Source organism: Gymnodraco acuticeps, unplaced genomic scaffold, assembly GCF_902827175.1.
Source record: "Gymnodraco acuticeps unplaced genomic scaffold, fGymAcu1.1, whole genome shotgun sequence".
NCBI lineage: Eukaryota > Metazoa > Chordata > Actinopteri > Perciformes > Bathydraconidae > Gymnodraco > Gymnodraco acuticeps.
This window is the reverse complement of record NW_022992354.1, coordinates 8,677-20,000: the sequence shown is the minus strand read 5'-3', so window position 1 is coordinate 20,000 and position 11,324 is coordinate 8,677. Positions and strand designations below refer to the sequence as shown.

At 39.2% G+C, this 11,324-nt stretch overlaps 1 protein-coding gene across 1 annotated transcript in view; it reads left to right on the top strand.

Annotated features, from left to right (window-relative positions):
* The window catches only part of LOC117542151 (nyctalopin-like), a 10,746-nt gene extending 249 nt beyond the window's left edge, over positions 1 to 10,497 (top strand). The window contains exons 2-4 of the mRNA XM_034209622.1: positions 3,076 to 3,362; positions 4,254 to 4,558; positions 8,611 to 10,497. Of these exons, the coding sequence (XP_034065513.1) occupies positions 3,076 to 3,362; positions 4,254 to 4,558; positions 8,611 to 9,439 (1,421 nt within the window). The 3' untranslated portion in view covers positions 9,440 to 10,497. The remainder of the gene's footprint in view (positions 1 to 3,075; positions 3,363 to 4,253; positions 4,559 to 8,610) is intronic.
* The last annotated feature ends 827 nt before the right edge of the window (positions 10,498 to 11,324 follow it).

Below are 11,324 nucleotides of genomic sequence, written 5' to 3'. Positions count from 1 at the left end.
ACAGCAACTATACTGATTGTGCAAATCAAAAACTAACCTTACTTAAAGGTCCCATGTCATGCTTTTCTGGTTATCACCCGTCCCCTTGTTGTTATGAAGGTTGTTCTGCATGTGAACGGTCTGCAGAGTCAAAACCCTCAAAGTACACCCTGCAGCGAGTAAAACTCTAACACAGAGAAGACCTGTCTGTGCTGCCCCAGAACGCCTCGTTGGACATTTCCCTTTTCCCATTGTTTACTGCTTGGGTATAGTGACGTAACATAACGGCTCCGCAGATTGGTCCAAATTGACCAATCCGCGGAGCCGCTACGTTTGGACCAATCCGCGGACTTCCTCACACACACACACTTGGCGGGACGTTGCGAGGCTCGCTGCTGCGAGGAGCGGGACAGTGTGAGCTGGCTCACTGGTGTGGGGTCGGCGAGACAGCGAGACACCGCAGAACTCAGCCTGGGCGCACACAAAAACTCCCAGCCAGGCTGCGGGTGTGTGTGTGTGTGTGTGTGTGTGTTCGGGCTGGGTTTAGCTGTGTCTCGCTTTCTCGCAGACGGCCACTGGGCTCACAGGGAGGGGGGGGGGGAGGAGCTCCAACAAGCCGTGTAGGACAGAGAGTGAATACACAGACTCTACAGAGATGCTGTGAGAAACCAATGTGAGTTTGGAACATTGAACAATGTACATCTATTCTAGTAGACCTCAACAATGGAACTATGATCAGTAGAAATGGCCATGTGGACGTGGGACCTTTAAAAAGATTATGAATAAATAAATACAATTATGAATAAATAAATACACAAAATAAATGTATTTATTTGATAAAAGACAGGCCACTACATGCACTGGTGCTTATTAATTGCAACCGTTTTCACACAGCTCAAATTAAAATATGTTGCATTAAAATCTGGACTGTTGAAATCTAATAAAAAAACATGTTTAATTTGATTTCTCTTATTGATCTATAGCTGTTATCTTTCGATCCATGCTGAATTATCAGAAATATTGTCCTATTAAAATCTAGAAATGTTGGTTTTAAACCTCTTAAAGACATTCAATTGACAAAAATGTGAATTTAGGAAAATAAAGGGATTATAATTCAAGCATAAAATACAAAGAGAACCTCAATATTGGTTCACAGTTTAGTGCATCGCTAACAATGCGACAAATTCTCCTAAGACCTCTTGGAAATGTTGGTTTGAACCCCTTGAAGATATTAAAATAAGACATTTGAGTATTTAAGATAACAAATGGATTATAATTCACCATAAAATACTAAAAAAACTTCAACATTGGTTCCCAGTTTACTCTAATGCATCATATCATCTGTGGGTGTTTGCACCTGCTATATCTGACTGCTGTATATGGATTTTAATGACTACTTTTTTACGATGTTGTATTTTAGTGTTGCCTCTGTGTTTAGTGTCCTGTCTGTCTGTAACTTTGTGTGGTAGTGTTACCACTGACAGGTCTCTCTTGAAAATGAGACCTTGTGTCTCAATGAGATCTACACCTGTATAAATAAAGGCTAAATAAAAATAAAATATGAGATGATGATAGCTCTGATGCTTCGCTAACAATACGACAAAATCTCCTAAAATCTCAGAGAAATGTCGTTTTTTCTCCTTTAAAGTGATTCAACAGACAGTGATGGCTGTTCTGATTGATCAGACTAAAAGGAAGTCTGCTGGGTTTCGGCCTGCAGGCTGAAATAAATCCATCAGCAGACAGGAGCTATTGTTGTGCAGCTAATCTGATGTAAGCTGTGCTGCATTATCGCTTCATCATTTCAGTAGAGAGAGAATCACACTTGACGGGACTCAACGTCAGAAATACTCAGGAGGAAACATGTGTTAATAAACTCACTACATACACTTTATCAGTCAATTCTGTGGCAGTTAAACCATCTGGACTGTGGAGGTCACATCTTCCTGCAGAATATGCATTTCGTTTTTCTATTTACCAGCGGGAGAAATACTAGTAACACAAAACTAAGGGACCATTCTTTGTAAAGCAGACATTTAGAAACTCAGGGTTTCTCTTCCTCTTTGAACCATAGACTTCATTTGGGAAGTGGATTTAGTAGATTTAGTACTGTGTACTGTCGCGGAATGCGTTATTGTTTTTTTGATAACTCAAAATGTGTTTTTGTCTCCTGCAGTGTTTTCTTTATATAATTAAAAACATGTCTTTGTGATCTCTCCTGCAGTGTTTTTTTTTTGGCTAACACTTTATATTAAGGTACACACACAAACACTTTTGTGTTACACCTATTTTTAAATCCCGACTAAAAACGCACCTATTTGCCGCTGCTTTTAATTGAGCTGCCCATACTCACACTACAGTATGCCTTTCAGTCATGTATTCTGTACCTGCTGTGTTTATTTATTTAATTTATTTCATTACCTTTGCTTATTATGCCTTTTTAATAATGTATTTATGCTGTATTTGTTCTTAAATGTTGTTTGCTTTTAATCTGTAAAGCACTTTGAATCGCCACGTGCTGAAAAGTGCTATATAAATAAAATTGCCTTGCCTTGCCTTACACACATTAACCATCAACTAGTTGGTCATCAACATGCATATTAGCAGGATATTGGCTCTTTATTAGTCATTATAAAACACTTATTAATGCCTTATTCTACATGACCATATTCTACAAGTAATAAGCCATTAGTTGAGAGTTTTTCCTCAATAACCCTCTAATTAGTGCTGATTTGTAGCAAGTCCCATAATAACACTTACTTGTAGAATATGGTCATGTAGAATAAGGCATTAATAAGTGTTTTATAATGACTAATAAAGAGCCAATATACTGCTAATATACAACTTTTTTTTGTTTTTTTGGCAGCGAACGATTACAGAGTTTTTTCAAGACATAGTTATTGTACATCTTAAGTTTGTCCGTCTGAATTACCTTAAATAAAAACAGTAAAAAGTAAACATTAGGGAGTGATCAGGACTTCACAGTAAAAATAAAATCTGGCCTCTGAGGTTTCACGAAATCAGTCCACTTTCTCCATCGTGACTGTGTTTTCTTTATATCATTCTAACCCTGTCTTCCTGCTCTCTCCCCTGCAGTGGTGTTTCTGGTCCTCCTCCCCCAGCCCCTCCTCGCTCGCTGGGCCTGTGTGCGCTCCTGCCCCCCCTCCTGCTCCTGCACCCCCGAGAGGAGCTGCTCTGTTCTCTGTGACCGCTCCCGTCTGGCGGAGATTCCTCCAGAGTTTCCCTGCGAGGCGGCAGCCATCAACCTGGACAAGAACAGCTTGAAGTTCCTCTCAGAGCGGGCCTTTGGGACCCTGCCCGCCCTGAAGAGCCTCTCTGTGGAGCACAACAACATCTCCTTCATCACGCCTGGGGCCTTCAAGGTCTGAACGAGGAATATTCCTATATTAACAGCATGTTTTTATGAGTCTGTACTGAAAACACAAGCTGGTATTTCACTGTGAAATAGTCTTGAGAGTAACCTTGAGGTCTAAGCATTAGTTTTAAATGTGGGGGACTGGGGTTCAACAAATTAAACTTCTTTTGTCTTCGGAAATATTGTGTATTTTGGTTCCAGACGTCCTGGTGACCTTGTATTTTTCTGGATACCACGGTCCACTTTGGCTCCTCCTCCTTCATTTGTCTAGGTGGCTCGAGGGCTAAATGCATTACTATCAATCAGGGGGTCACAAGTTTGATCCCCAGCATGTCAAAGGCATCCTTGTTGCCTTGCACATATACATATATATATCTATATATATAAATATAAATATATATATATCTATATATATAAATATAAATATATATGTGTGTGTGTGTGTGTGTGTGTGTGTGTGTGTGTGTGTGTGTGTGTGTGTGTGTGTGTGTGTGTGTGTGTGTGTGTGTGTGATTAGACAAAAAAAGAGTAATTAATGACAATATTACAATTACAAGTATTTGAGTAACACTATATTAGTATAATAGTCATGTATCCTGGGGGGCATGTCAAATAGCAGCACCTTAAAGACCTAACAGGAGTAAGCCCAAAAACCAATAATCTCAGCCCAAAATCTATCAACTGTGATATTTTCTCTCACTTCTGTTTGGGAGAGGGTGTTTTAGCCTCTGCAGACCAATTACATGGTCTGCAGAAACCTTACAAACCTTAATATAACCTCTTTATATCGGTTCTTTTGACAGTGTCGTTGTCTGAATAAAGCTTTAGTTGTGGGTCATGTAATCTGAAGAGCATCTTGTGAATCCTCCCCTTCTCTAACCCCCCTCTCTCTCCTCAGGGCCTCCCTAACCTGGTGGAGCTGAAGCTGGCCAACAACGACTACATCAGTTACCTTCACACACGCACCTTCACGGGGATAAAGAAGCTGGAGCGTCTGGACCTGTCCAACTGCAACCTGTTCAACATCCCCGACCGCATCTTCATCGAGCAGCCGGCGCTCCGCGAGGTCTTCCTCTTCGAGAACCACTTCCGCAGGATCCCCTCGTCCTTCAGAGGGATGGAGAACCTGACGCACATCTACCTGGAGAGGTGTCGCATCGAGGCGGTGGCCTACAACTCCCTGCTGGGCCTCACAAGACTCAGGTGAGAGAAGACAGGAAGTCAACGTTTATTAAGTTACTAAGGGACTTATGGCAGGCAGAGATGTCAAGAGTACACACATCCTTTACTCAAGTAGAAGTACAGATACTCGTGTTTATAAATACTCTGGTGAAAGTAGAAGTACTGACTAAACTTATTTACTCAAGTCAAAGTAAAGAGGCTTTGAAATGTACTTCAGTAAAAAGTACCCATAACTAGCAGCTGCTTTAAAGAGTACCTGACCTCCCTTTATATTAATAGAACAATAATGTCATTGTTAGCTAATGAATGTTTCCATGCTGAACAACGGCAACATGACAACGTTTCCATTGGTCCCTCTTCTTTAGAGAAGACCAGGAAATGATGGATACACGGATCGTGTTCAAATCAATAGGCAACGACTCTAAAGAATAATGATCACGCATCAAACACACATTCAGACTAAAGGAACCAGCTGTTTGGAAAATGAGAGAAGTAGAAAGTACAGGTATTTGAGTTCAACATGTAAGAAGTAGAAAGTACAGGTATTTGTGTTCAACATGTAAGAAGTAGAAAGTACAGGTATTTGAGTTCAACATGTGAGAAGTAGAAAGTACAGGTATTTGAGTTCAACATGTAAGAAGTAGAAAGTACAGGTATTTGTGTTCAACATGTAAGAAGTAGAAAGTACAGGTATTTGAGTTCAACATGTAAGAAGTAGAAAGTACAGGTATTTGAGTTCAACATGTGAGAAGTAGAAAGTACAGGTATTTGAGTTCAACATGTAAGAAGTAGAAAGTACAGGTATTTGAGTTCAACATGTAACAAGTAGAAAGTACAGGTATTTGTGTTCAACATGTAAGAAGTAGAAAGTACAGGTATTTGGGTTCAACATGTAAGAAGTAGAAAGTACAGGTATTTGTGTTCAACATGTGAGAAGTAGAAAGTACAGGTATTTGAGTTCAACATGTGAGAAGTAGAAAGTACAGGTATTTGAGTTCAACATGTGAGAAGTAGAAAGTACAGGTATTTGAGTTCAACATGTAAGAAGTAGAAAGTACAGGTATTTGAGTTCAACATGTGAGAAGTAGAAAGTACAGGTATTTGTGTTCAACATGTGAGAAGTAGAAAGTACAGGTATTTGGGTTCAACATGTAAGAAGTAGAAAGTACAGGTATTTGAGTTCAACATGTAATAAGTAGAAAGTACAGGTATTTGGGTTCAACATGTAAGAAGTAGAAAGTACAGGTATTTGAGTTCAACATGTAATAAGTAGAAAGTACAGGTATTTGGGTTCAACATGTAAGAAGTAGAAAGTACAGGTATTTGGGTTCAACATGTGAGAAGTAGAAAGTACAGGTATTTGAGTTCAACATGTAAGAAGTAGAAAGTACAGGTATTTGTGTTCAAAATGTAAGAAGTAGAAAGTACAGGTATTTGAGTTCAACATGTAAGAAGTAGAAAGTACAGGTATTTGTGTTCAAAATGTAAGAAGTAGAAAGTACAGGTATTTGTGTTCAAAATGTAAGAAGTAGAAAGTACAGGTATTTGTGTTCAAAATGTAAGAAGTAGAAAGTACAGGTATTTGAGCTCAACATGTGAGAAGTAGAAAGTACAGGTATTTGAGTTCAACATGTGAGAAGTAGAAAGTACAGGTATTTGTGTTCAACATGTAAGAAGTAGAAAGTACAGGTATTTGTGTTTAACATGTAAGAAGTAGAAAGTACAGGTATTTGAGTTCAACATGTAAGAAGTAGAAAGTACAGGTATTTGTGTTCAACATGTGAGAAGTAGAAAGTACAGGTATTTGTGTTCAACATGTAAGAAGTAGAAAGTACAGGTATTTGTGTTTAACATGTAAGAAGTAGAAAGTACAGGTATTTGAGTTCAACATGTAAGAAGTAGAAAGTACAGGTATTTGTGTTCAACATGTAAGAAGTAGAAAGTACAGGTATTTGTGTTCAACATGTAAGAAGTAGAAAGTACAGGTATTTTGTGTTCAACATGTAAGAAGTAGAAAGTACAGGTATTTGTGTTCAACATGTAAGAAGTAGAAAGTACAGGTATTTGTGTTCAACATGTAAGAAGTAGAAAGTACAGGTATTTGTGTTCAACATGTGAGAAGTAGAAAGTACAGGTATTTGAGTTCAACATGTAAGAAGTAGAAAGTACAGGTATTTGAGTTCAACATGTAAGAAGTAGAAAGTACAGGTATTTGTGTTCAAGATGTAAGAAGTAGAAAGTACAGGTATTTGAGTTCAACATGTAAGAAGTAGAAAGTACAGGTATTTGTGTTCAACATGTAAGAAGTAGAAAGTACAAGTAGTTGTGTTCAACATGTAAGAAGTAGAAAGTACAGGTATTTGGGTTCAACATGTAAGAAGTAGAAAGTACAGGTATTTGTGTTCAACATGTAAGAAGTAGAAAGTACAGGTATTTGTGTTCAACATGTAAGAAGTAGAAAGTACAGGTATTTGTGTTCAACATGTAAGAAGTAGAAAGTACAGGTATTTGTGTTCAACATGTAAGAAGTAGAAAGTACAGGTATTTGTGTTCAACATGTAAGAAGTAGAAAGTACAGGTATTTGAGTTCAACATGTAAGAAGTAGAAAGTACAGGTATTTGAGTTCAACATGTAAGAAGTAGAAAGTACAGGTATTTGTGTTCAAGATGTAAGAAGTAGAAAGTACAGGTATTTGAGTTCAACATGTAAGAAGTAGAAAGTACAGGTATTTGTGTTCAAAATGTAAGAAGTAGAAAGTACAGGTATTTGAGTTCAACATGTAAGAAGTAGAAAGTACAGGTATTTGTGTTCAACATGTAAGAAGTAGAAAGTACAGGTATTTGAGTTCAACATGTAAGAAGTAGAAAGTACAGGTATTTGTGTTCAAAATGTAAGAAGTAGAAAGTACAGGTATTTGTGTTCAACATGTAAGAAGTAGAAAGTACAGGTATTTGTGTTCAACATGTAAGAAGTAGAAAGTACAGGTATTTGTGTTCAACATGTGAGAAGTAGAAAGTACAGGTATTTGTGTTCAACATGTAAGAAGTAGAAAGTACAGGTATTTGGGTTCAACATGTAAGAAGTAGAAAGTACAGGTATTTGTGTTCAACATGTAAGAAGTAGAAAGTACAGGTATTTGTGTTCAACATGTAAGAAGTAGAAAGTACAGGTATTTGTGTTCAACATGTAAGAAGTAGAAAGTACAGGTATTTGTGTTCAACATGTAAGAAGTAGAAAGTACAGGTATTTGTGTTCAACATGTAAGAAGTAGAAAGTACAGGTATTTGAGTTCAACATGTAAGAAGTAGAAAGTACAGGTATTTGAGTTCAACATGTAAGAAGTAGAAAGTACAGGTATTTGTGTTCAAAATGTAAGAAGTAGAAAGTACAGGTATTTGAGTTCAACATGTAAGAAGTAGAAAGTACAGGTATTTGTGTTCAACATGTAAGAAGTAGAAAGTACAGGTATTTGAGTTCAACATGTAAGAAGTAGAAAGTACAGGTAGTTGTGTTCAACATGTAAGAAGTAGAAAGTACAGGTATTTGTGTTCAACATGTAAGAAGTAGAAAGTACAGGTATTTGTGTTCAACATGTAAGAAGTAGAAAGTACAGGTATTTGAGTTCAACATGTAAGAAGTAGAAAGTACAGGTATTTGAGTTCAACATGTAAGAAGTAGAAAGTACAGGTATTTGTGTTCAAGATGTAAGAAGTAGAAAGTACAGGTATTTGAGTTCAACATGTAAGAAGTAGAAAGTACAGGTATTTGTGTTCAAAATGTAAGAAGTAGAAAGTACAGGTATTTGTGTTCAAAATGTAAGAAGTAGAAAGTACAGGTATTTGTGTTCAAAATGTAAGAAGTAGAAAGTACAGGTATTTGGGTTCAACATGTAAGAAGTAGAAAGTACAGGTATTTGTGTTCAAAATGTAAGAAGTCAAAGTAAAAAGTCCTCAGAAAAATAAGTAGTGGAGTAAAGTACTGATACCAGAAACATGTACTTAAGTAACAAACTATTTGTACTCCACTACTTCCCACTTCTGTGTCTTCTAAACATCTCCTCTTCTTGTCTCAGGTTCCTGAACCTCCAGGAGAACCGCATCCACGTGATCCACGACCACTCCTTCCAGGACCTGGTGCGTCTGGAGAACTTCTACCTGAACGACAACATGCTGGCAGGCCTCCCTCGCTCCGCCTTCAAAGGCCTCGTCTGCCTCAAGATGCTGAACCTGGGCGGGAACAAGCTGACCAACGTGTCCCGCACCTGGTTCGGTGACCAGGTGGAGCTGGAGGTGCTCTACCTGGACAGGAACCAGCTGTTAAACATCGAGGAAGGAGCCTTCGAGAACCTCACCAGCCTCATCACGCTTCACCTGAACAGCAACAACCTCACGACGTTTCCCTTTCCTGTTTTCCAGCCCGTTTACTTCCTCGCTCGCCTCTTTCTTTTCAGGAACCCATGGGTCTGCGACTGTTCCTTAGAGTGGCTAAAAGAATGGATGGAAAGTTATAAACTAGTTCGAGACGTCCCGTGTGCATCACCTTCCTCCGTGGCTGGATTAGATCTTTCCGAGGTGGTTTTTGCGAGAGTTAACGACACCTGTGTGGACCCCGGAGAGCTGAATGTAACCACAGTTTCGTCGCAAATCGTCGCCACGACTGAGAACCGCTTCAACAACCTCGTCTCCAAACTCCTGCAGCAGGAGCTCAGGGAGGAGATGGGGAACGGGACGGAAAGTCTGAGAAATGGGACTCTGATGTCTGAAGAGGGGAAACTCTCATCGGGGGTCGAAGGGCGAAGAGGGAACGAAAACCAAACATTGCTCTGCTTTATAGTCGTAGTGCGGATCGTGTTTGATTTGATCGGACAATTAGATAGTTATTACTGTCTCTCGTGCACATGAGGACTTTGGAAATGGTTTCTTTGCTTTGTGAGCGACAGAACGAACAAGGAGTGGGGTTGCTGTTGAGAGTTTGCCCTGCTAAACGTCTGGATTTCTGGATCTTTTTCTTGTGAAATGCAAGCGTGGCAAACTGGATATTATCTTCAGACGAAAGACTGATGTTTACATCTACTATTCTTTATACTTGTTCACCCTGCAGAATAGTGAGATTAAAGATCACTTATCCATGAAAGCAGGGAGGAACACGGCCAAATGGATATGTTGTACTCTTCTCTAAACTCGTGAGTTTGTGCTGCAAAACGTCATTACTGTCTCTCGAGCACATGAGGACTTTGGAAATGTGGTTTCTTTGCTTTCTGACCGACAGAAGGAGAAGCTTTTCAAATGGCTGATGAGCTAAAATTATGTTTCATTTCATCCAAGAACGGAGCAACAAGCTGTCATTGCTGGTGTGAGTTTGCCCTGCTAAATATCTGGATCTCTAGATATTGTTCTTGTGAAATGCAAGCGCAAACATTATATATGATATTACCAGCTATCTTCAGAGGAAAGACTGATGTTTACATGTGTACTTCTACTCTTGTTTTTACTTGTTTGCCCTGCAAGACGGTGGATTTCTTCTAAAGAAAGTTGTGATTAAAGATGTATCCATGAAAGCACGGAGGAACACTCGTCCTCAAACGTGACGGTGTGAGTTTGCGCTGCAAATGTAAGATTTCCGGGATATTTCTAAAGGCATTCATTCTGAAATGAGCATCTCTTCTCTAAACTTGTGAGTTTGTGCTGAAAACGACAATTTCAGATGAGATTTAATGTCACTTATCCAAGAAAGACTGGAGAAATACTCTTCTTTAAACGTGGCAGTACTGGTTGGACTTTGCGCTGCCAAACGCTGGATTTTCGGGATATTTTCTTTTGAAATGAAAGCGCGGTAAAGTGAAGATATCCGACTATCTTTAGAGGAAAAGACTGATGTTTAAACATTGGCATTTATGTCAAACAAGCTTCTGTTTTATGTGGTTGCTGCTGTGAGTTTGCCCTGCAGAAAATAGGATTTAAAACGGTTTTCTGTTGAAATGCAAGCATGGCGAATTAAAACAATGACTATTTTCCGCTGTCAGAAGACTGATGTTGTCATGGTGGTATTTTCGCGCAAATGATCCTTGTCTGCTCTACAAAGGAAATTACAGATAAGATAAAACATATTTTATCCGTGAAAGACGGAGGAATGCTCGTTCTTTCACGCTTTGTTGCTGGTTTGAGTCTCGCTGCAAAAAGTAGGATCTTCTGGATATGTTGCTGTTGAAATGCGATCCTTTGCTAACTGGAAATGTTCTGCTATCTTCCGAGAAAAGACTTTATTTATCTCCACATGAGCTGTTCAAATACAATAATCTATGATATGTATGGATTAAATATCCCATGCATCCTCTTCATCCTCATTAACAGCTGCAGGATCTCCAGCATCACAGTGGCGAAGGATTACTGTGATCAAAGTGAACATGTGAAGCTACACTTTCTGTTGCGTAACGCTCAGTTTTTAATTAATATGACGTGATATTCTTGGTTTGTTACGAGTGTGTTTTACTTTCATTGACATCTGTGTGAGGAGACGCTGTAAACAGATGTCTCTCTGCTCCTCTTCATGCAGATACAAACGCTGTGCAGCTTTCCCATGAACTCACTAATCTTCTTCAGCGCTGCAGCGGCTCTTCCTCATTGCTCTGCATTTCCCCGTATGGAAGTGACCTCGTCCCGTAAAGAGCGGTGTGATCTCCATATGTCAGGTTGTGTATTCGGGGGAGGAGTGTTAGCCTCCTGTGGGATAAGAAAAGCTTTCAGGTAAATCACAGCGAAAAGGCATGAACTGCTCTTGACGTGCAGC